General features: G+C 44.0%; 1 protein-coding gene and 2 long non-coding RNA genes across 8 annotated transcripts; 1 reads left to right on the top strand and 2 right to left on the bottom strand.

Annotated features, from left to right (window-relative positions):
* Positions 1–18,156, bottom strand: FAM124B (family with sequence similarity 124 member B). Of its 4 annotated transcripts, none has more exons than XR_012072907.1 (3): positions 17,490–17,642; positions 16,755–16,844; positions 665–749 (listed from the first exon to the last, which is right to left on the bottom strand). XR_012072907.1 is itself a non-coding variant. In XM_006207938.4 (2 exons), exons 1-2 carry the CDS (start codon positions 14,662–14,664, stop codon positions 96–98), a joined length of 1,386 nt encoding a protein of 461 aa, XP_006208000.2. In that variant the 5' UTR covers positions 14,665–15,317; the 3' UTR covers positions 1–95. The 4 variants fall into 4 exon arrangements, 1 of the variants encoding a protein (XP_006208000.2); XR_012072908.1 differs by lacking the exon at positions 665–749 and adding an exon at positions 18,069–18,156 and having other exon boundaries at positions 16,712–16,844; positions 17,490–17,652; XM_006207938.4 differs by lacking the exons at positions 16,755–16,844; positions 17,490–17,642 and adding an exon at positions 13,933–15,317 and having other exon boundaries at positions 1–749.
* Positions 17,598–20,172, top strand: LOC116280544 (uncharacterized). 3 transcript variants are annotated; one of them, XR_012072912.1, is made up of 4 exons: positions 17,598–17,689; positions 17,903–18,939; positions 19,327–19,614; positions 19,868–20,172. It is a non-coding gene; the product is annotated as an uncharacterized lncRNA (long non-coding RNA). The 3 variants fall into 3 exon arrangements; XR_012072911.1 differs by lacking the exon at positions 17,598–17,689 and having other exon boundaries at positions 17,860–18,078; positions 18,441–18,939; XR_012072910.1 differs by lacking the exon at positions 17,598–17,689 and having other exon boundaries at positions 18,305–18,939; positions 19,380–19,614.
* LOC140696483 (uncharacterized) lies at positions 19,812–23,644 on the bottom strand. Its single transcript, XR_012072913.1, has 3 exons — positions 23,222–23,644; positions 22,185–22,300; positions 19,812–19,949 (listed from the first exon to the last, which is right to left on the bottom strand). It is a non-coding gene; the product is annotated as an uncharacterized lncRNA (long non-coding RNA).
* Between the last annotated feature and the right edge of the window lie 685 nt (positions 23,645–24,329).

A 24,329-nucleotide genomic window follows, 5' to 3' on the forward strand; every position in this document is an offset into this window, starting at 1 on the left:
TTCTGAGTCAGAGCTCCATTTCTAGCTCCATTCTGGGTCAGTTCTCCAGAACATTATATTTGAGCCTGTGTTTTGAAAACCACTGCTGTTTTACGCTATATAAAGAATTCTTCTTCTGCAGCTTTGTCTTCACCCTGGACTGGCAGAGGAAGGGCACATTTTGAGATTATCTTCCCTGCACCAAGATCCCTCTGGCCAGCAAGTGACAAAGGATGGATCCTTTCCTTAAAGATTCTGCTGGTTTTGGAAGCAGCTGCCCCTGAGGAAGGGGCTGACGGGCAGGTCGGTGGTGGGCGGGTCTGCAGATGCCTGGGAAATCTACCCAGAAAAGATCGCCTGGGTTCAGAACTGACCACGGTGAATCCTGTATCAACATTTGTCTCTGCCTCCAGGTTCTCAAAGCTGTTCTCCCAGCTGACGACCTTCATTCTGGCCGCGGAGTCAAGGTGGGGAGGAGGCAGGTGCAGCTGGGAGTCCGTGGCTGGGCTGCTGGGTGGGGATGAACAGCCAGGGTTTTTCCACGACGTGCCTCTGGAGCTGTCAGATGCTGGCCTCCCACCAGGCTCAGGGAGATCCACAGAGCCCACCTTCAACCTCCTACCCCGGCTCCTTCGGCTTCTCAGCTCAAGGGTCCCAACTGCATTGACAGGGGTCAGCCTGGAGCCCTGGGCGAGCGTGTCTGCTTCCGAGGTGCCACTCAGAAAGGAACGCTCGCCATTCTTTACACCAAGTCCTGGATTCAATGGGACCTATGGGACAAGGAAAAGAGGATCAAATGTAGCCAATATTCTCCATTTACTAAGAGCCAAGAACAGACCACGTCCTATTCACCCTCTGCCAGGCAGTGCCCAAAGCAGACTTTCACTAAAGTCAGTTGAATTGAATGGAAATTATAAGTACAGTCTTCAAAGGGATGAGCTTCCATCTTGCTTCCTGGAGAATCATTTGACATTACATTCTACCTTTTGTATTTGAACCAATGGAGTCTTTTTCTTCTGGAAATGGAAACTGGCATGATGATTTCTATGTTTAGAAATCGCTCAGGGTGGATATGAGACTATCCAATATGGAGGAGGAAACCTGTAAGTTTTTTTTCTTAATTCCTTTGGGTAAATACCAACACGCACAATGGCTAGATCTTATGGTAAGGGTATGTTTACTTTTGTACGGAAGTGCCGAACTGTCTCCTAAAGTGGCTGGACCATTTTGCATTCTGGCCTGCAATGAGTGAGTCCCTGTTGCTCTGTATCTTCACCAGCATTTGGTGTTGATGGCTGATTTTTAAGGTTCATTTTCTTGTTAATTATACTTAAATGTATGGTATGAAACATTAAAAACCCATGAACTTCTGAGACCTAATTTTCAACAACAAAGCAATAACTATGTTCGAGACATATAAAGAAAAACTACTCAGTCCTCTCATTTTTTTGTTTTTATTTTTCAGAAGTAAAAATGGGGAAATCCGTAAGTTGGAATCCTGGGGCCCTTATTTAATTTTCTAGCAACCATGAATGGAAAGAGAAGCCAGAATAGATTCTCCTCACCCCTTAAAGCTGTCTCAGATCTGAACAAAATTGGTCCCAAAGCCACAGCCAGAGTCGAGACGTCTCAGGGCGGTCAGGAGGTGCCTTCACGAGCCAGGTCTATAGTCACTGGGCCCTGCTGAGCCAGCCCAGAGCCCCCCTCGACTCAACTCCACTCACCCAGTCCCAGGGCCCCTCCACTGGGCCACGTCCCCTTACAGCGCGCCATCTCTGAAACCAAGGGCATTTAAATCAAGCCCTCTCGGGCCCCCACCCACTCCTTCCAGCGCCAGCAGTCAGTTCTCTCACTACATCTGTTCTTCAGCATCAACACCTCCTTCCCTGCTTTCTCCTCGTCAGCCCCCTCTGTCTTCACTGCCTTCCACAGTCACGGTCTTGAGTCCAAAGACCATCACTTCCACCATCTCCTTATACCTCCAATAGCTCCAGCTCCCCTGTACTATCCCCATTCTATCACCGCCTCCCTCAAAAATCTCCCAACCCTGGGTCCACCTACCTATGCATGTTTCCTGAACTCATGCCCAGGCTGCCGAAGAAAGCACACGACTGCTGGGATTGGCACCACCATGACGGTGTGGTTTCCCACTTCGCGAGGCTACCTGCGGCCCTCCTGCTTCCTTAGTCATCTCTCTCCATTCACCACGACAGGCGTCTCAGACCTTTCTGAACTGTCCTCAACGCTTCAGTGGCACAAATTCTCCTTCGATCTCTCATCAGATGGCCCCACCAGTGACATTACAGAGAAAACAAAAGCCATTACTGGATAGCAGCTCTCTCGGTGTCCTATCACCAAACTTACCCGCAACTTCAAACATTCTCTCCACAACAAAAGTGACCAGTCTCCATCAAGACTGTGAATTCCACCACCTTCTGCCTTCCTGGGGACCTCACCCTATCAGTTATAGATTTTCTCCCACTTTATTACCTCATTTCTTCAATCTCTCTCTCTCTCTTTCCCCCTCTACTCTTTTCTATCAGCAATTACACCTGCTTAAGTCTACATTGAAAAACATATTCCCCTCTGCCCCTCCAGCTCTCTCTCCTCTTTCACAGGCAAACCTCTTTACAGAATTTGTCCACACTCACCTTCCTACTAACCTTCCCTTACTTCCTGTACGCACGACGTTGACTTTGCCTCCTGCCGCTCCACTAAAATTGCTTTTGCCAAGATCACTTGCAATCAGCCTCCTTGTCATTACTTTCTACTTGAACTCCAGTAGAATTTTACAAGCTGACCTTTCCCCTTTACGTTTGAAGCCTTCTCCTTAAACTTCTATGTCAGCACTTTTTTTTTTTCAATTGTCTCCTTCCTTTCCAGCCACCCTCTCTCAGTTTCCACTGAAGGAGCCTCTCCCCACTTCAGTTCATTATAGTTCACAGTTCAGTGCTAGCCTGGGCCATCTTCCCTTCTGACTCTACGCATTCTCCCAGAGCAATCTTATCGAAGCCCATGCCTTCAATTATTATCTAAGTGATGACAGCTTCTGAAAGTATAGTTACAGTTCAGATCTGTTTCTTAAGCATCATGCCTACCTATTCTACTGTCTCCTTTTTGGGGGGGGTGGGGGGTAATTAGATTTATTTATTTATTTATTTATTTATAGAGGAGGTACTGGGGATTGAACCTAGGACCTTGTGCATGCTGAGCATGTGCTCTACCACTTGAGCCATGTCCTCTCTCCAAAATTCTGTTCAGTCATGAGTGTTTTATTCTATTTTATTTTGAGGGGGGTAATTAGGTTTATTTGTTTCTTTAATGGAGGTACCTGGGATTGAACCCAGGACCTCCTGCATGCTAAGCATGCACTCTATACTGAGCTATACCCTCCCCCCGCCAATGCCTACTGTCTTCCAAGCACAAGCTCCTAAAACTTAACATGCCCAAAATCTGTTCCACTCACTCCCTTACTCTGGTATCAATAGCCACATGTTCACCAAGCAAGAGTACCAGTTTCTCTTCTCCAGCCCCCATGTCATCCATTCTCTTGGACTCTGCTTCCCAAAGATCTCTCAGGTCTCCCTGTTTCTCCATGTCCACGGCCATTAATCCGAGGGCAGGCCGCTGTCATCTCTAGTCTGAATTACTGCAACAGCCATCTGACGGGACTCCTGTGAATCAGTTCTCCACTCCACTACCAGAGAAGCTTTGAAAACAGTTTTGATCAAGTCACCCTCCTGCTTCAGATGGCTTCCTACCCATCTTAGGGTGAATTCTAAGCCCTTTGACAGGGACTAGCATCCCACTCAGTCTGGCCCCTACTCCATCCTGGTAACTCACCACTTCCCGTTCAACCTCCACTTACCAAAATCAAACTTCCTTCCGTGCCTTGGGCATCATCAGCTCTTCCCTAATACCAGGATTTGTATCTATTATTTCCTCTGTCTGGGCTCTGTCATTTCTAACCCTTTTCCCTAAAAATGCCTACCTATTGTTACCTCCACACTTACACACCATTTCCTCTCAGGAGCCTTCTCCGTGTCACTGAATCAGAGTCAGGTGCCCCTAAATATTGGCTCTGCCACTTATTAGTTGTGGGGACTGTAGACAAGTTACCTAATTTTTCTGTGCCTCAGTTTCCTCATCGATAAAAGGAGGTAATAATAAGTACCAAGGTCATAGAGTTGTTAGGACATAGAAGTGTTAAACATAGTTGGCTATTATCACCATCATCGATGTTACTCCCGGCTCTCCTAGCAACCTGCACTTGCCACATCATAGTAGCTACCACCCTCTTTTGCACTTGTTTGCTCAGATTCTCTGTATCTTCTCTAGACTTTGGCAGCTGGAAGAACAGGGGTTGCATACACCTTCTCCATCATTGTACCCCCAGCACCTAGCACAGTGCCTAACACACAGTAAGTAATCATTGGATGTTTGCTGGATACATAGATAAAGCTTAATGCCTAACAACATATAAGTTGTTTGCATGTAGACATGTATGAATAAGTAGACTCTATAAATTAGGCCCCTAATTATTGGACATTAGGTAAATGCAAAGTCTTATCAAGAAACTGACAAATGGCATCATATGGATGGCCATTTCTGCAATCTTTTTGAAGAGAGAGAATATCAACTTTTCTTTTTTTTAAGAGACGTCTAAGATCATTAGATCTTATGGCAAAAGCGAGTGCAAGATTATTAATGTAGAAATTCAGATGTGTGCAGTTGGAGTAAAGGATTTCCAGGAGAAACATAATGCTGAGTGATTGAGATAAATCTCTTGAGAGAGGATAAAGCTCCTCTGGCCAAAAAAATCAATTGAAATGCATTTGTAGGAATTCTGATCGTTCAGAGCCCATCTTTCTAAGTAATATTTGTAAAATGTTACAAGTTGAGAGCTAGCTGTTTCCAAGCTTCAGGGAACATTGGCAACTATCTCTCGATGAACAGGAAGACCACTTGTCATTCATCTGAGTCTAAACACTTGAGAAACAAGAGAACATACATCGTTAAAAAATAATCAAGCTATTAAGGAGCAGACTGACAGCATGAAGGGAAAATAACATTGTCCCTTACTAAAAGGGATTCCAAGAGACAGCAAGAGAAGGTTTCTCCTACACTGGGGGGAAAAAGATTGCAGGGGAGCAAATTATATAGACGATAAGAAAACCAAAAACAATGCCAAACTTGCTTCCTTAAGAATTGAATCTAATCTCTTCCAATTAATTGATCTTCTGAAAGGTACTTATTGTATTTGATTAGCCAAAACAAATGATATTAACCTGCTATTTATAGCAGCAGCAACCTTAGCAATAAAGGGCGGCATAAACCCAAGTATTGAGTGAGAGCGACAGTGTAGGGATGGAAGAGTGTGTGTGTGTGTGAGTGTGTGTGCAGGGTATGGAAAATGGGGAGGAAATAAGGAACAGAGAGAGAGTAATACATTCGGAGTGAGTACAGCTGAGAGACTCAGAAATGAGAAAGGAGCCCTCAAGAAATGGCTCAGAAGAAGCGCATGAGTTACTTGCTTCATGAGAGACTACCTTCTTCTGTTTTTAAATGGCTAATAAAGAATATCAAAAATGGTCACACTGCCCAAGGCAATCTACAGATTTAATGCAATCCCTATCCAATTACCCAGGACATATTTCACAGAACTAGAAGAAATCATAATAAAAGTTATATGGAACCATCAAAGACCTAGAATTGCCAAAGCATTACTGAAGAGAAAGAAAGAGGCTGGAGGAATAACTCTCCCAGACTTCAGACAATACATAGAGCTACAGTCATCAAGACAGCATGGTATTGGTACCAAAACAGACATATGGACCAATGGAACAGAATAGAGAGCCCAGAAATGAACCCACAAACTTTTGGTCAACTCATCTTTGACAAAGGAGGCAAGAATATACAATGGAATAAAGACAGTCTCTTCAGCAAATGGTGTTGGGAAAACTGGACAGCAGCATGTAAAACAATGAAGCTAGAACACTCCCTTACACCATATACAAAAATCAACTCAAAATGGATTAAAGACTTAAACATAAGACAAGATACAATAAACCTCCTAGAGAAAAACATAGGCAAAACATTATCTGACATACATTTCAAAAATTTTCTCCTAGAAGAAATAAAAGCAAGAATAAACAAATGGGACCTAATGAAACTTACAAGCTTCTGCAGAGTAAAGGAAACAAGAAGTAAAACAAGAAGAAAACCTACGGAATGGGAGAAAATTTTTGCAAGTGAAACCAACAAAGGCTTGATCTCCAAAATATATAAGCAGCTCATACGACTCAATAAGAAAAAAATAAACAACCCAATCCAAAAATGGGCAGAAGACCTAAACAAGCAATTCTCCAAGGAAGACATACAAATGATCAAAAAGCACATGAAAAAATGCTCAATATCACTAATTATCAGAGAAATGCAAATCAAAACTACAATGAGGTATCACCTCACACCAGTCAGAATGGCCATCATTCAAAAATCCACAAATGACAAATGCTGGAGAGGCTGTGGAGAAAGGGGAACCCTCCTACACTGCCGGTGGGAATGCAGTTTGGTGCAGCCACTATGGAAAACAGTGTGGAGATTCCTCAAAAGACTAGGAATAGACTTACCATATGACCCAGGAATCCCACTCCTGGGCTTGTATCCAGAAGGAAATCTACTTCAGGATGACACCTGCACCCCAATGTTCATAGCAGCACTATTTACAATAGCCAAAACATGGAAACAGCCTAAATGTCCATCAACAGGTGACTGGATAAAGAAGAGGTGGTATATTTATACAATGGAATACTACTCAGCCATAAAAACCGACAACATAATGCCATTTGCAGCAACATGGATGCTCCTAGAGAATGTCATTCTAAGTGAAGTAAGCCAGAAAGAGAAAGAAAAATACCATATGAGATCGCTCATATGTGGAATCTAAAAAACAAACAAACAAAAACAAAGCATAAATACAGGACAGAAATAGACTCATGGACAGAGAATACAGACTTGTGGTTACCAGGGGGGTGGAGGGTGGGAAGGGATAGACTGGGATTTCAAAATTGTAGAATAGATAAACAAGATTACACTGTATAGCACAGGGAAATACACACAAAATGTTATGATAAATCACAGAGAAAAAAATGTGACAATGAGTGTGTATATGTCCATGAATGACTGAAAAATTGTGCTGAACACTGGAATTTGACACAACATTGTAAAATGATTATAAATCAATAAAAAATGTTAAAAAAAAAAAGAATATCAAGAGAACTCAGCTAAAGGTCTGTTGATAAAAAGAAAAGATATATATGTTTGCCTATGCCCAACTAGCTTCTGGAATATTTACTTCTCTGAAGAGACAGCTTATTTCCTGACAGCGAGCAGTCAATCAATCAACAAACATTTCAGAAGCAGCTGTCTGTCTGGTGCTCTGCTGGAAATAAACAGCTACGATAAAATACTGAAAAGATAGGGTGAGTCACATACTCCCAAATTACATGGTGCAAGAATGAGGAATTATGTCAAAACTTATGTGTTACAAAATTTAGGTGTAAAATGTCCTAGTTAGGAATGAGCTTGCGGCAAGTTTCACAGAGGAGGTGCTGTTGGAGCAAAGCCTCAGAGGATGGACAAGTGAAGGGGAAGGGAAAGATGTCACCGGACAAGGGACAGCTCAGCCCATACACCGAGGCAGATATCTGTAAAGTGGAATATTATTCAACCTGTAAAATAATAAAATTCTGACACATGCTACGGATGAACCTTGAAAGTAATATGCGGAATGAAATAAGTCAGACACAGAAGGACAAATATTATATGATGTCACTTATTTGAGGTCCCTGAAAAGACAACTTTACAGCATAGAGGTTACCAGGGACTGAGGGGAGGGCAGAATGGGGAGCTATTGTTTAATGGGTACAGGTCCTGTTTCGGGTAATAAACATTTCTGGAAATGGATAGTGGTGATGATGGCACAAGTGCAAATGTCCTTAATGGCACTGAATTCTACACTTAAAATGGTTAAAGTGATCAATTTTACGTTACGTATATTTTATGACAATAAAAAAAAAAAGTACCTGAGTGCAAGAGTGAGCTTAGAGTTCTGAAAAGAAGGTTGGGATAACCAAAGAATGAGGCAGCAAAGGAAGCTAAGAGGTGGGACCCAATTGTGAAGGCACCTCGATATTCAGACAAGTGAGTTTTAATTTTATTTGCTAACTTTTGCTACTGAGCTGACAAGGAACGTAAATCCGGCCATCGTTTAAAAATGCTTTCAACGGTGCTGTGCAGAAAAAGCAGAAGCCTGGAGCCAGAATGAAGAGGTGGAATGTTGTAATAATAATGCACATTTGAAGTGATGTGGGTTTACAGAAGGAAAGGGGAAAAAAGAAATGATTCCAAAGGAGAGCAAGGACAGTGGGTGCTGACTGAATGTGGGGCTTCTGAAAAGAGAGGCGAGAATGACCAATGTTTCAAAACCTGTGCAGTAGGGGGATGCCCAGGGCTAGAGGAGATGCGGGCAGGGCTGTGGATAATGGCTTTGGTTTTGTTTGGATTGAATTTGAGATGAGGGTGAGACATTGGGTTTAAATGGTCTTACAGGGAGTTCAAAAAGCCCCAAGCTCAAAAGACAGGGGAGATGCAATGCAGGAGTAAGCTGAACAAAGATGATAACTAAATCCCCAGGGTGGACTTTATTTCTTAATCTTAGGGAGACCGTTAGGTTAGGACAGTGGTCCTCAACTGGGGGAAATTTCACCCCTCTACAGAGCATTTGGTAATGTCTGGAGACATTTTTGGTTGTCACAGCTGCAGGGAGGTGGGGTTGGTGCTACTAGCATCGAACGCTGGAGTCAGGAATGTGCTAAATATCCTACAGTGTACAGGACATCTCCCCCACAGCAAAGCATCACCTAGTCCGAAATGTCAATAGTGCCGAGGTGGAGAAAACCGGATTTAAGGGCAAGAAGAGTTGAATCTTTGAAAAAAAATTGGCAAAATGATAGAGAGATAGAATAAACCCCTTAATTAAATGAACTGAGTTATTGAAGCCCACTGAAGAGAAACTTTCAAGGCAGGAGTGGTCAGCATTTATCAACACTGCTGACCCTGACCTCAGACACCAGTGGACTTAGAGAGAGCAACCAGTCTCCTAGCAGCTGTATGACAAGTGAGGACACAGGGCAAACAGCAGCACCCAAGACGGGAGAGACAGATGGATGGATACAGGGAGTCACGGCTTCCCAGAGCAGAGACTCAGGAGTGGAAACCACTGCAGGAACCAGCATGGGGCCAGGGAGACACAGACTGTAACTGACAAATGGATGGAGGCTTCGTGTGAACAACCAGAGAGTCAAAAACTCCAGGGGACCCAGTCATGAGGGAGCCCCACAGTTTTGTGAGATTCACCTCTAGGAGATAGAACAGATTCTCATAATAAATATCAGAGATGCACCCCCTTGTGCTTCTGGAAGGGGAAGAAGAAAGGGACAATTGTTTTAATTGAAGTTTAGTTAATTTACAATGTTGTATTAGTTTCTGGTGTGCAGCATAGTGATTCAGATACGTATATATACATGTATACGTGTGTGTGTGTATTCTTTTTCAGATTCTTTTCCATTATAGGTTATTACAAGATATTAAATATAGTTTCCTGTGCCATACAGTACGTCCTTGTTGTTTATCTATTTTATACATAATACTGTGTCTCTGTTAATCCCAAACTCCTAATTTATCATTCCTCCCCTTTTCCCTTTGGTAACCATAAATTGTTTTTCATGTCTGTAAACCTGTTTCTGTTTTGTAAATAAGTTCATTTGTATCATTTTCTTAGGTTCCACATATAAGTGATATCATATGATATTTGTCCTTCTCTGTCTGACTTAATTCACCTAGCATGATAATCTCTAGGTGAAAAAGGACCATTTTTAAATACGCCAAAGCACTCTGTTCTGAAAAGCCCTGCTCTCCTGGGAAACTTGATTAACCAGAGCCTAACCTGCTGGGGTATCATCAGAGCCTAACTGACCTGGGGGATGAGAAATACCTAACTCCAGCCTTCCACGTGAGAGAAGGGAAGTACTCAATTCCAGCCCCCTCCAGCCATTCTGTAAACACTCGTGACGTTCACAGTTCAAGGTATAGACTCACTAAGACTGAGACCTAATTATGGGATGCTTCCCCTCCCCCAGCTCCTTACCATCACATTGGTAAAGGCTTATTTATAGCGATTCCTTTGCCTGCTACCTTTTACCTGGCTATCAAGAAAAAATCACAAGGCATTGCAAAAGGTGAAAAACACAATTTGGTAAGACAGCCAGCATCAGTGCCAGACGCGGCAGGGATGTTGGGATTATCTGAACAGTCATTTGAAACAACTCCGATTAATATGCTGAAGCCTCTAATAGATAAAGTGGACAGCATGCAAGAAGAGATGGCAATGTGAAAAGAGAGATGGTAATCCTAGAAAAAGAACCGAAAAGATAAAAATAATAACAATAATAACAGAAATAAAGGATGCCTTGGATGGGTTTCTTGGTAGACAAAACACAGCTAAGAAAAGATCGCTGAGCCAGAGAACATATCAATAGAATCCTTGAAAATGAAAAAGCAAAGAGGAAAAAAAAAGACCAAAAAAAAAAAAAACCCAAAAAACAGAACAGACTCTCCAATGACTGTGGGACAGTACACACAGAATGGGAATACCAGAAGAAGAAAGAGAAAGGAAGAGAAAAAACATCTGAAATCATAATGACTGAGAATTTCCCCCAATTCAAGTCAGACACCAAGATGCATCCACCAAGGAGTGAGACTGAAGGATGAAAAAAGCCAAATGGAGACAGGGTAGCCCAAGGTAAGCACTCGACAAATCCTTAGTGAATTAATAAACATGACATGATCGTGTATCCATACAGTCATTTATTGAATATCTACTACGTACCTTAAGATCACTCTCATCAAAACTACACATCCTAGGCTCTGAGAAGCATCAGACAGCCCGCACTGACAAGAAGGTGCACGGGAAAAGGTGCAGCAAGACAGTGACACGCGCAGACGACAATTGCACAGCTCTGCACGACCTCTGCGGTTTCTACTTTACAAAGCACCTCCACGTATATTCTCTCTTTTGATTCTCATAATGCAAATTGTACATGTCAGTACCATTCAGAGGCTCCACCAGTGATTGCTGACTACAGTCAAGATAAAATAGAAGCTACTTGGCAAGGCTTTTGCTCGCTCACACACAAATGACTTTGCCTACCATGTGTCAGATGCTGTTCTAGGTACTGGGAGTATATAGGTGGATCAAAAAAGGACCCTGTCCTCATGGTGCTTACCTTCCACTGGCTGACCACATCCCTGATGATGTGGCCTTTGCCCACCTGCCCACCCATTTCCTCCGACCCCCTTCCTCCCCTCCAGCCACATGGGACCACAGGCAGTTTTCTGAACATGCCTGCTAGGGAAATGCTACATCATACATTGTTACCCACCACCGCCTCTTTTTGGAATATCTTCTTCCCTTCTCCTGGCTACTTCCTTCTGGGCCATCTAGCTCAAGCAGGTGCCGGCATCACTCCTCGGGCAGCTCTGCCCACCACCCTCACCGGGTCTGGCAACCTCCCTCCCCTAGCCCGCGCACACATATCCCTCCCAGCCTTGAGAAAGGGCTCCATGTGGAGAGGCTAACTTGTGGTTATAGCTCTCCTTTCAATAGACATTATTTCCTTTCTCTGGTGGACATCAGTCATTTGTGCCACCCAGTACTTGTCCCCCCTTCCCTGGGGACCCCTGCCTTCACCAGGAGAGTCTGAGTCCACAAAAAATCTAGGGGCACAGCGTAGTAAAGAATTTACTTCACAACTAAGCTCATCCACACAAGCCCATTGCCCTGAATGCTGTTATTGGTTTAGAGGAGAATCTGACCCAAGGTGGTCCAACTGAAGTGAAGTCCAGTTTGTTGGACCATCATAGGGTGAGGAGCTCACAAGGATGTGGTCCTCAGAGCTGCGAGCAGCCAGCCGGTGACCTCAGGGACCTGTCTGAGGAAGTGGCAGAGCCACGAGTAGGATCCTAACTGCACTGCTTAGGACCCAGGCTACTTACTTACAAAAGTCAATGCAATTATAAACGCCCCTCCCTCTCCGCCCCAAGGGAGATAGGCTGGGTTTTCCTTCCTGACAAATTCACCCCACTATAGGAGGGAAGTGGCTACAATGTGCTGTCCTTCATGTGAATTGTAGCCAAGCCTTGCTATGCTTCCTTCAGGGACTTTTATATGACACCAGAGACAGAAGTTTCCAGAAGATAACCCCCCATTTGGTTTGCAAAAGCCTAGACACATTGACATTTTTCTCCAAAACACTGTTCTGCACACCCCAAATTTGACTTCACTTTCCAAAATCATTAAGCTGTATAAGCCATGATTCAGAATTGAAATGTCAGTTAGCCTTTAAAACCAAAATGATTAAAACTGTGTCCCCTGCTGCACACACATATTAAATTTTTGCTTGACAGCGAGGTTTAAATTCTGGAGATTAACTAAAGCTGAAGGGAAAAATTTAGATGCCTTGGAAATTAGTGAGTTACACAATGGATAACTAACAGGAACAGTGCTCGTCCACCTTATGTGAATAAGAAAGTAAATAATTTAGAGATCATTTGATATAGAATCAATAGGACTCATATTTTATTAATAACTCAAAGCTGATGACAACAGAATTAATCAAAGGAAAGGTAATTCATCTTCTAGCTTGTTTTTAGTTCATCCAATAGGCCTTAAAGGGGTTTCTGACAATTTCTTAAGGACAGAAGCCATCGAAATTTTGCTGTGAATATCACGTACACCTCCTGCCTACACACACTTCACACACACACAGACAAACACACATACACACACACACACAGCACTGGACTGCAGGAGTTAACAACATGGCTTTGGAGACAGGTGGACACTTCCTCTTGCATCTTGGGCAAGTAGCTGATACCCCTACCCCTCAGTTCTCCCTTCTGCAAAACTGTCCAGGTTGTAAGAAGGACTAAATGAAGTAATCAATGTGAAATTCTTAATCTAGGACATACTATGAACAATAACAGCTAAAACTGCCTTCTCGGCACTGTCTGAAGCACTTTGCAAGTGTTAGGTGATCTAGTGGAGATAACAACCTGTAGTCTACGAAGATGCTAAGATTCCCCTCACCGTGTTAATGAAGAAACTGAGGCTCAAAATCACAGAGGTACTAAAGAGCAAGGCTCGGGTGCCGCATACGTCATAAAAAATAACATGTGGTAGCGATCGTGATTGTGTTTGTTTTCAATAGGTGCTTATAAAAGAAGGCTTTCACGCCAAGATTTTCTTTGGAAGGGGTCTAACCAGATATCTAACTTGGTTTGGGGTAAAGTATGACAATGATGCAAGATGCTTAAAAATTAAGTCAACAGGACCACAAACTTAACATCCCCAACCATTCATTACAGCTTCAATTTTCTTAGGAAGGAAAGATGGAAAGAACTAATGATATTTCCGAACCCAAAGGGTGGGCAAAGTATTTGCGTCCAGCTGGAGCATGGGTAAAGGAAAATCTGAGAAATGAGGTGTTGTCTGATTCTGCTGCAGACAACTTGTGTGAGCTACCAGCTCACAGAGTCTGAAGTTCCTGATCTGTCAGATGAGAGGATTTTATTAAATCAGGGACTCTCAAGCGCAGTACAAGCTACATATTAGAATCATCCAAGGAGCTTTTAAAAAATATCCAAACCTGGGTGCCGCCAAAGAATCTAATCTACTGCCCTGGGATGCAGCCGCGGCATAAGAAGTTTTGAAAACTCCCCCAGAGATTCTGATAGGCAACCAAGGTTGAAAACCACTGCCTTAAATCATCTCCCAGACGTAAAACTACGCAGGCCCACGTGCATCTAAAGCTCACAGAGGCCAAAAGGAAATACCTGAAGCAGAATCGTGTTGCCATCGTAGTCCTGCGTTTGCCACCGGGAGCGGCTGATGGGGACGCACGGATGGGGTAGGAGGGGCACTAACTGGCCGATCTCTTGAACCTTGAACTGCAACACCGAAGCCTCTTTCGGGTCCACCGACGTCCCCAGGGGCAGCTGCTTCAGGGCGAGCTGCAGAGCAAAGCTCTCGGTGGCGTAGAGCACAAAGAAACAGACGTTGCTCTTCTGCGAGGTGGCTTCCCTCTGCAGGATCATCTCATAGAGCCTGACGGCGTCCTCGTAGTTGTCAAAGCTGCAGTAGAGCGTCACTCTCAGGACCTCGGTGCCCCCGTGCACCTGCCTCACACCCCACACGGGCATCTGGCTGTCCAGGCTGTAGAACTGCTGGTCGGCAAGAAGGTAGGGGCACGGCCTTCCCTGCGCGCTCTGGGCGGAGTAGCACTGCCACGGCCAGCGCTGCAGGGAGTCAAGCACGCGAAGGAGCCGCTCCTCTCCGAGGCTTTCGTGCAGGAAGAGCAGGACAGACATCCCGGGGAAGCGTGACCGCTTGGAGTGGCACTTGGTGCAGTATTTCACCGGGCTGACCCGCTCGGACACCAGAAAGAGACGGACCTCCGGGCAGATGCAGTCCAGGAGCTGGTCCAGAGTTTGCTGCAGAAGTGAGCCATGCCCAGAGTTGGCCAGGAGGTGGACAGTCATGGCCAGCGTCTCCTGGGTCCCGCCCATCTTGCGGATGCTGAGGACCGCAGAGGGTGCAAGCCGGGAGGGCTCGCTGGTCAAGCTTCTGAAATGACGGGAGGGGCGGGCAGTTCCCGAGCGCAGCCTTCAGCGACTTCAGAGCCAAGGCCTCCACGGCTGCTGCTGGCGGTCGCCGGCCACACGGTGAGAGAGCCTCCCTCAGTGCGCACATCAGCCTCCACGACGCGCGGCGGGCGCGGGGGCGAGGTCCCCGGCTGGGGCACGATGTGACTGTGCGTGCAGGGCTGTTTCAGGCGCTCCCGGGGTTTCTGTTTGATCTAAAAGCCTATAATCCTGAGAAACACCCGAGTGGGTGGTTCTTACAGACACTCAGGAAAGGAAATGACCGGGCGAAAAGGAACAGGAGTCGGCTCTGCGAGGCTGATAACGATCTGTTTAGTTGAAAAGACATCCATTTTATGGACCACAGTGGGTTCTGATTTCCTCCCTACTTCCCTCTGGTTTACAGTAGCCGCCAGGCCACCTGAACACAATGACTGCTTTCAAACAATTCTCAGAACTTGTCCCTTTGCCAGGATTTTCTTTCCCCTTTGTCTTTTTGTTTTATCTTTGAACAATTGATGCCAGGGCATGGAAGAGAAGATATTTTATTGAAATAATTTTGACTGCTTACGGATAATGGTTTGCTCAGCTGCCAAGTCAGAGGATACTTCAAAGACCATTATTCGTGCCCATTCTTTAGAAATAGTGAGTGTTTTCCAACGTCAGTAATAATCATTGTTCACGTCTATTGACGTCAGAAACTGTGCTAGAGCTTTACATTAATTGGTTTAATCCTCCAGTAAACCTCTGAAGAAGAGACAATTGTCCCCAAGCTACTGAGGAAGAAACTGAGTCACACAAAAGCCAAATCATTTGCCCAAGATCTTGCAGCCAAGAAGTGGCTGAGGGAAGATTTGAACCCAGAAACTGAATGGTCTCCCTGTGAACCAGTTAGGAGGTGCCTCTCAGGGACCCAGATGTCCCAGACTGGATTTTCTTTCTAATTTTAAGGAAAGGGTGCCAAAGCCAGTTCTAGTTGGGGACATAAATTTCCCAGAGACTGTGTGCTGTTGTACTTTAAACTGAATAACCTTCAGTAAGAATATCCAAGCTCTAAACATATTCCAATAGCTGTGCTCCTAAAAAGGTGTGGGCAAGCACGTATTTCTAAGTGTAATTCTTAAAATAAGCGGCTGATTAATGCTTATAAAGGAACATGGTGTGACTTGATTTTTTATAAAGTAAAAAGCACTTTTGTGATGAAAAACATAACTTACCCTAACTTTATTTTATATAGGTTGATGGCTTTTTTTTTAACAGTTTTATTGATTTATAATCATTTTACAATGTTGTGTCAAATTCCGGTGTAAAGCACAATTTTTTCAGTTATACATAAACATATATATATTCATTGTCACATTTTTTTCTCTGTGAGCTACCATAAGATCTTGTGCTATACAGTATAATCTTGTTTATCTATTCTACAATTTTTGAAATCCCATCTATCCCTTCCTACCCTCCGCCCCCTTGGCATATAGGTTGATGGCTTTGATAGTATAAGAACCAAATTTAACATCAAATATTGGTATCTGTGGAAGGGAACCATTTCTACTCAGATTTCCTTTCTAAATCTAACCTATGCTTCTCACCATTTGAGTTTCAGAAGTCCTCTACATTTTGCACTGGAAAAAATCTATACGTATAGTTTATAACAGATAAATTATTTTTTAATTACCATCAGTGATTCAGTAATTAAGTTCATTTTATTTCAACTTTCCAAAAGTCATTAGTAGTTTTTTTTTTTTTAAGGCATTATCGTTCTGAAGCTGTTAATGTATGTTACACACTGACATTTGCGGGCAGTAACTTTCTCATCCCTCGCTAAGACTTCCCTCTCCCTCCTCCTGTCCTTCCCTCACAGAGCTGACTTGAGCATCTTGGACTTCAGACACGGTTTTTGAAACACTCTTTGCTATTCTGGAAATAACTCTAAAGATTCGAGGAGAAAAATTATACCCCTGAGACAAAGATGTTAATTCACAACATTTGTGCAAGGCAAGCATTTAAACCCTTACATAGAAAACACTTTGCTCCTTGATGTTTTAATCTTCTTTCCAGTGCGAAAACATTCTTTTTCCTTTGTGAGGTTGTCATTTCTGTCAAGACTGAAAAGATTTGGTTAATCTGATGGCCACTTGAGTGCCAAGAAACAGGGGGGTGGGGGGAGGAGACAGGGTACCACCAGTCTCCTATCTGATGGGCTGTCTCCGCAATTATTTCTCCAGGGACAACCTGAACGATTGACCCTCCCCCCACCGAGTAACTGGCCCCACTCCTCACACCTCCTTCCACCCACCACAATGGCCCGATTCTCAGCTGGGCTCCACGTTCTGTTCATTTTTGCACACTGCTTCTGTTGAAAGCACGGATGAAAATATCAGGGGAAGCCATCAGCTTTGACTCTCAGTACCTGGACAGCTGACACTCTATTCTCTACCTTATTTTTCTTAAAATTGACAGAGGTGCCCAGGTGTCTGTCAGTCACCAGCTCCTGGACGGCCGCCAGGCGGTCAACCCCTTACAGCAAAGTGGGGAAGCTGGTGACAGGCAGTATCAGGAAATCTAAGAAATCAGCTAGTTAGGAGGCTCTGTTGGAACCTGTCCGTGTCCTTTGGGATTTGTCCCTGCGGCAAGTCTCATAAACACCCTGGGATACCTTCAAATCCTGAGAGCCCACCCTCCGTCCCAAGAAAATTTTGAGGAAGAGTTTCTTTCTCTCTTTACTTTTGAAATGAGCTTCTTTATCCCACCTGTTGAGAGCCAGCCACTGGGCCAGGGGCAGCAACTGGATCACCGCCATGTCCCACCTGGGAGCAGCACCTTCAGTTACGTCATCAGTGACAAAGGTCACTGCAGGATGCCATGGAAACCCCTAGGAGGCACCACCAACCTAGACTGGAGGGCCAGGGAAGCCTGGAGGAGGAGGAGGTGCTACTTGAAGTTCTGAAGAGTGAGGAGGAAGGAGCCAGGCAGGGAGGAGACTGGGTGTGGGGGAGGGGGAGGGACTCCAGACAGAGGAAGTTGACAGGGACGAGCTCCACCCCGGGAAGAGGGCAGGAGCTGTGACCCACGGGCAGAAGTCACCATGGCTGTGGGGTGAGGACAAAGAAGGGCGTGTGAGGCTGCAAAGGTTACCCTAGAGGCTTTGGGTTTTCTTCTAAAGGGAACCACAGAAGAGCTGGCTCGAAAAAGGAAGTTATGCTTGGAGGAAAATGTGGACAGGAGTGAGATACGGAAAGTCAAAGCTCACGGACAGGCGTGGTAGCCTGTTGGAGGAGGGCAGAAGCCTGCAGTGACAGGACCAGGGGGTCTGCCAGTGTGTCACTTACAGGTGCCAAGGTGAGGCTACCAGTCATCCAGTAGGGAACACGGGAGAAAGGAGGCAGCCGGGAGTGAGGCGAAGGCTTGCAGTTTAGACTTGGCGAGTGTGAATGCCTGTGGGACCTCCGAGTCGAGGTGTCTGGTGGCCGTTTAACATGGAACTTAGAGAGGAGAATCTGGGTTGGGGAACAGTTGGTCGTTATGTGACCAGGGGAGCTCATGTGTTGATCCAGGTAGAGCATTCACAACAAAGATAGGAAAGGTGAGGAAGGGATAGGACCCTGGAGGACCCAGGTTAAGGGACATGGCACAAGTGGCATCCGGAGAGAAGTGAAGGGTGGGTGTGTCGCCCGAACCCAGCGTGGGTGTTTGTGTCTTAGGTCACGAAGATTTCAGGACTTGGCACTGGCTGGGCAGACGTCACTCCGCGTATCAGAATAACATTTGTGACTCACTACCTTCTCAACTGAGCAAACTCAAAAGAAGCCCCAAGCAGCCCTCAGAGCCATTCAAGCCTGTTTTCCTGGTTCCCCAAACAATCTTAACTCTGAATCTTTGTCTGATACTTTAGGTGCTAACCAGGCGCTAGACATTACAGAATTTGAGGCAATAGCTGGAGAAAAGGTGCTGGGAAGGGATCAGGTCAGGCTTACTTTTAACCCCCCGACGGCAGCCTGCAGCCGTCCCCCTGCAGGGCAGGCTCGAGACGGATCTGCAGCGAAGAAGGGATCTTGGCATCTCCTAGAGGATAATCCCAGGGAAGTGAAGGGACTTTCCCAGAATCATGTGGCTGATGAGTGGCAGAGCCTGGATTTCTGGTTTTTCAATCATGCTTCCCCACCGCCAGAGAAGCCGTGTGCAGCACCTGCCTCCATTCAGGTCAGAGCCATTCAAGTTCAGGACACACGCCAGCACATAGAAAGGAAAAAGGAAGATACGAGGGGTGGGCATCGTTTGTGTCCCGTGTCCTAGACACGTCTGGTTAATGTGTTTCCCCATCCTTAGGGCATAATTTCTGGCTTCTCCAGGGGGTTCTGGAAGAAAAAGCAGCAGGCAAACAATGAAAACCTATGACTCCTGCCCTCTCTGGGCTCCTCCTCTGGCAGAGGTGGGAGGGAGGAAGTGGCCACAGCAAACGCCTTCTCCAGGCTGCTGTGGCTCTCAGCTGAAAGCTTCTCTTCTGGTTCCCCAGAGGACACCCCCTGCTCGACCCTAAACAATGCTATCAGCTTCCTATTAACTTGCCATCTGTTTCCCCTTTCCCAGGACAGTGCAGCCCGGGAGCAGAGTCTGTGAGCTGATACCCTGCGTTTTCACAGGTGCCGCACAGGAGGCGTGTTTCCTCCTCCATCTTTGTGGCGGTCGTCTGCTGTGACATCGTTCCCCGTGCTCTGACCTGTTATCGCTCTCGGCTGAACCCCTCAGGAGCTATTTTCAACTGAGCTAAAATCACACGACGTAAAAGTCATCGGTGAAGTTTTATTCAGGACCTTACTGAGGATAGAGCCTGGGGACTCAGCCTCTCAGATAGCTCTGAGGAACTGTTCCCAAGAGGTAAGGGAGGAGCCAGGATATATATGAACTTTTTTTGCTGGGAAAAACATGTAGTCAAGCATAAAAAGATAATTGCTAGTCACAAAGAACAGACATCTCAAGTTGGTGATTTTAGTGCTTTTCTATGTATGGAAACACACAAGAATCTGGGGTCATTGAAATTTTTCCTTCAATATGCATTTTAACTATTTCGGGACCAGTAATTCCAGAGCACAGAATGCTGCCGTTTCTCTCCATCCTGAATTCCCCTCAGGGAGCACTGTTGGTGGGGACTGCGGTGGCTGACGGCTTGGTCCTTGCAGAACCAGAATGGCAGGCAACGTTTTTTCTTTGCACTGCATAAGAAGGCGGAGAAGGAGAATGGGACAAGCTGTGAGCAGGGATATGAGCCACTCCACCGGGCTCTGCTGCTCCCCCAGCAGGCACCTGAGACTCCTGATTCCTCAGGTTTGGCTTCATAATCCACTGAAGATGAAAAGCCTCAATGGTAATAATTGACCTGACTCCCTTCACAGAGTAAATAAAATGAACTAAAGACCCCAGAGGGCCTTCCAAGCGCTCAAGGGCTCTGTAAGCATGGTCCTCCCCACATGAAAGACTGTATATGTAATACTGTTTTAACTCCCAAATAATATCCAACAAATGAGTGTTATTGGATATTGCAAGTGGATACGCAGCAAAAGGAATAGATAAATACATTCATGTGTGTTATTTTCGTGGAATACTATGCAGCAGTCAAAAACAATGAAAGAACTTTGGAGAAGTAGATTAGCACTACCTAGTAAGGTTTCAGACAGTATATCCTGCACTTCAGCATCCCCCCACCCCAGATATAATCTCTGGAGAAATCCTCTCACATATGCACAAAGGAAGGCAAAATCAAGAATGTTTTATAATTGCATTGACTGAAATAGGAAAAAAGTAGGGGAGAGGGAACCACCTAAATGCACACTAATAGAAGAACAATGATTTATATCACATTCTTGCAGTAGAATACACTACATTAAGGGGAATGAATGAATCTGAACCACCTACTTCAGTTTTTTTTCTTCTTTTTTCTTTTTACTGAAGTATAGTTGATTTACAATGTTGTGTTAGTTTCAGGGGTACAGCAAAGTGGCTCAGTTATACATTCACGTACATATATATATTCTTTTTCAGATTCTTTTCCATTATAGGTTACTAGAAGATACCAAATATTGTACATACCCTGTGCTATACGGTAGGTCCTTGCTGTTTATCTATTTTATATATAGGAGTGTGTATATGTTAATCCCAAACTCCTACTTTATCCCTATTCTTACCCCCTTTCCTCTTTGGTACTCATGGTTTGTTTTCTATATCTGTAAGTCTATTTCTGGTTTGTAAATAAGTTTATTTGTATAATTTTTTTTTAGATTCCACATATAAATGATATCATATGATATTTGTCTTTCTCTGTCTGGCTTACTTCACTTAGTATGATAATCTTTAGATCCATTCATGTTGCAGCAAATGGCATTATTTCATTCTTTTTATGGCTGAGTAATATTCCATTGTATATATATGTAAATATATACATATATATACACCACATCTTCTTTATCCAGTCATCTGTCAGTGAACATTTAGGTTGCTTCCATGTCTTGGCTGTTGTGAATAGTGCTGCTGTGAACGTTGTGGGTGCATGTGTCTTTTCAAGTTAGCGTTTCCTCTGAATATATATGCCCAGGAGTGGGATTGCTGGATCATTTGGTAACTCTATTTTTGTTTGCATACCAATAGAAGAATATTTATATCACATTCTTTCAGTAGAATACACTACATCGAGGGAAATGAATGAATGTGAACCACCCACTTCAGTCTGAATGAATCTCACAGACATAAATGTGAGTGACAAAAGGAAGTTGCAGACAATGTGTATAGAATTATACCATTTATATAAAATCTGGAAATATGCAAAGACTCTCCAGTGGTTATAGATAAAAACCTAGGTAGGCAATGAATAAGAAATGCATGAGAATTAGAAACACCAAATTCAAGATCATGTTTGATTCAGCTACTGGGGGGATGTGTTCAATGTTCTGGTAATTTTTATTTATTAAGCTGGGTGGTAGGTACATGTGTTCTCATTGTATTATTTTTAGACCTTTCTGAAGTATTTCATAATCATTTTAATGAGGGAGATCTATTATGTACCGACCTAGAAAGATAGCTGCAGTATAGTGTTAAACCAAACAAAAGACATGTTAGCATAAGATTCTGTTTTCATATAAGAACTGTGTGTGTGTGTGTGTGAGTGTGTGTGTGTGTGTGTGTGTGATTGGTAAACACAGGAAAAAATTAGTCTAGCAGTTTGTATGAGAGCGTAAGTAGAGGACACTTCGGTGAGTTGGGATTAAAAGGTAAAGGAGACTTTCTTTGCTTATTTCACTTCTTACTTCATATATTCCTCTATCACTCGTGTTTATTACAAACACCATGTATTATCTTTGGAATTAAAAAATAAACAATACGTGCATGAATTCAAGTAATACATGAACTACACACTTCTAACCCATTCTTTCAACAAATGTTTACTAAGCACTTACCATGTAATTCAGACTCTGGGCTAGATGCTGGGGATACCATCATTAATAACAATGAATACTGCCCTGGTTCTCATGGACCTTGTATTCTGATCAGAGACAGACAATCAAATCATCACCTGGTGATATGTAAAATGGTACCAGCATTAAATGTTACAGACAAGTGGTGCAGAATATTCACTCTACTCAGGGAGGTCAAACAAGCCATCTCAGCAGAAGGAAGCTGTGATTTTTAAAAAGGATAAGTTACCTGGGAGAAGTGGGAAAGATATACTAAGACAAGAAACAGTACGTGCAAAGACCCTGTGGCAGGCAGGAGCACAGCAGAATGAAGGAAGGGCTCCTAGAGCTGGTGGTGTCATGTGCTAAGACAAGAAATTCTACAGGAAGAGCAGGTTTAGCTGGGGTGTGGCTGGGAGGTTTTGATATATGAGCTCCAGAAAAATGTCATAAAATTCACAGTGCTCCTAGCAACCCAGGAAAGGAGAAAATCCAGAAAATCATTGGACAAATGATAATAACTCATACTTATTGAGCACTTACTATGAGCCAGGCACTGTTCTAAACACTGAATGTATGAACTAGTTTAATCCTTACAACAATCTTATTAGGTAGATACTACCTTTATGCCCATTTTACAGATGAGAAAACTGAGAAGCAGATGGAAAGACATTAGAGCATAGACGTTTTAGTCATATCTATACAACCTTCCATTGTGTTATTGTCACAATGCCTGGTACCTGTGGGGACATCAAAAACATTTGCTCCAGAAAGCTGTGACCTGTTAGCTGAAGATACACGGCAAATTTTCTACTTGATATGCACACATGATTTCTCTTCCCCTGGTGGAAAAACGTTAGCTATTTGTCAACAATTTGAATTACAGGTGAACTATAATTAATAAATAATAGCAAACTTTCCTCATTAGAAGTTTAAGAAATGACCCAAAAGAAACAAAACAAAGCAAAACAACAGTAATAACAACAAAAAAATCCCTGCCCGTCTGGGAAAAGGGATCATAAATGCTGTCATAAACTCACCTGCGATTTAGATGGGTAACTTTCCAACGTGAGGACTTAACGTTCATGAAGTGACATGTCTATAAGTTAGGAAGGATGATGCCAACCGACTTTGAACCATAAACAGTTTTCAAACATTTCACTAACACAGAATGTGCCCCCTTAAAAATAGGCTAGAAATGGCCACATAATGCAACACCACGCCTCAAATTCTGCCAAAGATGGTGCTCCTCCAAAAAGTCTGGCCTTAGTTACCATGTAGATTATAACTAGAGATGCATAGTCTCATGCAAGAAACATCGCTCCCCATGCCAACCTTTAAACCATTAAAGGCTCGCTCAGCATAAAGCTGACAAGTCAGTCCGACCGAAACCAACGTGCCCGGGCCTGTGGGGCGGCCCCGCGGAGCCTGGGGCTTGGCTGTGCCCTGTCAGCTGCTCTTCCCTCCCCAATGCGCCTTCATTCCCGCTTTATATTTATATCCCAGCTGCTGCAAAAGCGCATGGCTGTGCCAACCAGGCAGCAAAAATAGAATGGGGGGGAATAACCATCACATTATGAACCAATCGGTTTCTAAACCACAAAGCAGCAATTTTGGACTATTCAACTTCACGAAAGAACTTTTATAAGACACAAATTGAAGTCACGCTTTCTATGGCTGCCTGATACAAGTATTTTGCGGCTGGATTTTTTTTCCCCCAATATGAATCATTCTGAGAAGGTTTCTAAATTTGTCTGTGGTATCTATTCTGTAGCATAACACATGAGAAAAAATGAGGCCAGCTCTGAAATTACACACAATCCATGTACAAACCACAATATTGCTCGAATCTACAACTTTAAACGTTGAGCTGCAAGTTGGGGAAGAGAATTGTTCTGAAGATGGGGAAGACTTAGGTTGGAATCTTTGCTCTATTACGTTCAAAATTAAGTTTCTTTGCTGATTCCCAGAATGGGTGGGCTCTATCCTTGGTCACTGTGGGGATCAGAAGATAAGCCTGCATGTGCCTGGCAATAATGCATTTTTTTGTTTTTAGTGCAGACACTGCGTTCACTGCCTTTTCAGTGGGTACTGTTCAGTAGCTGCATACATGCTTGGTCCATGTGGTTTTTTAATCCAACCCATTCT

This window comes from Vicugna pacos, chromosome 5 (assembly GCF_048564905.1).
Source record: "Vicugna pacos chromosome 5, VicPac4, whole genome shotgun sequence".
In the NCBI taxonomy this organism is placed as follows: domain Eukaryota; kingdom Metazoa; phylum Chordata; class Mammalia; order Artiodactyla; family Camelidae; genus Vicugna; species Vicugna pacos.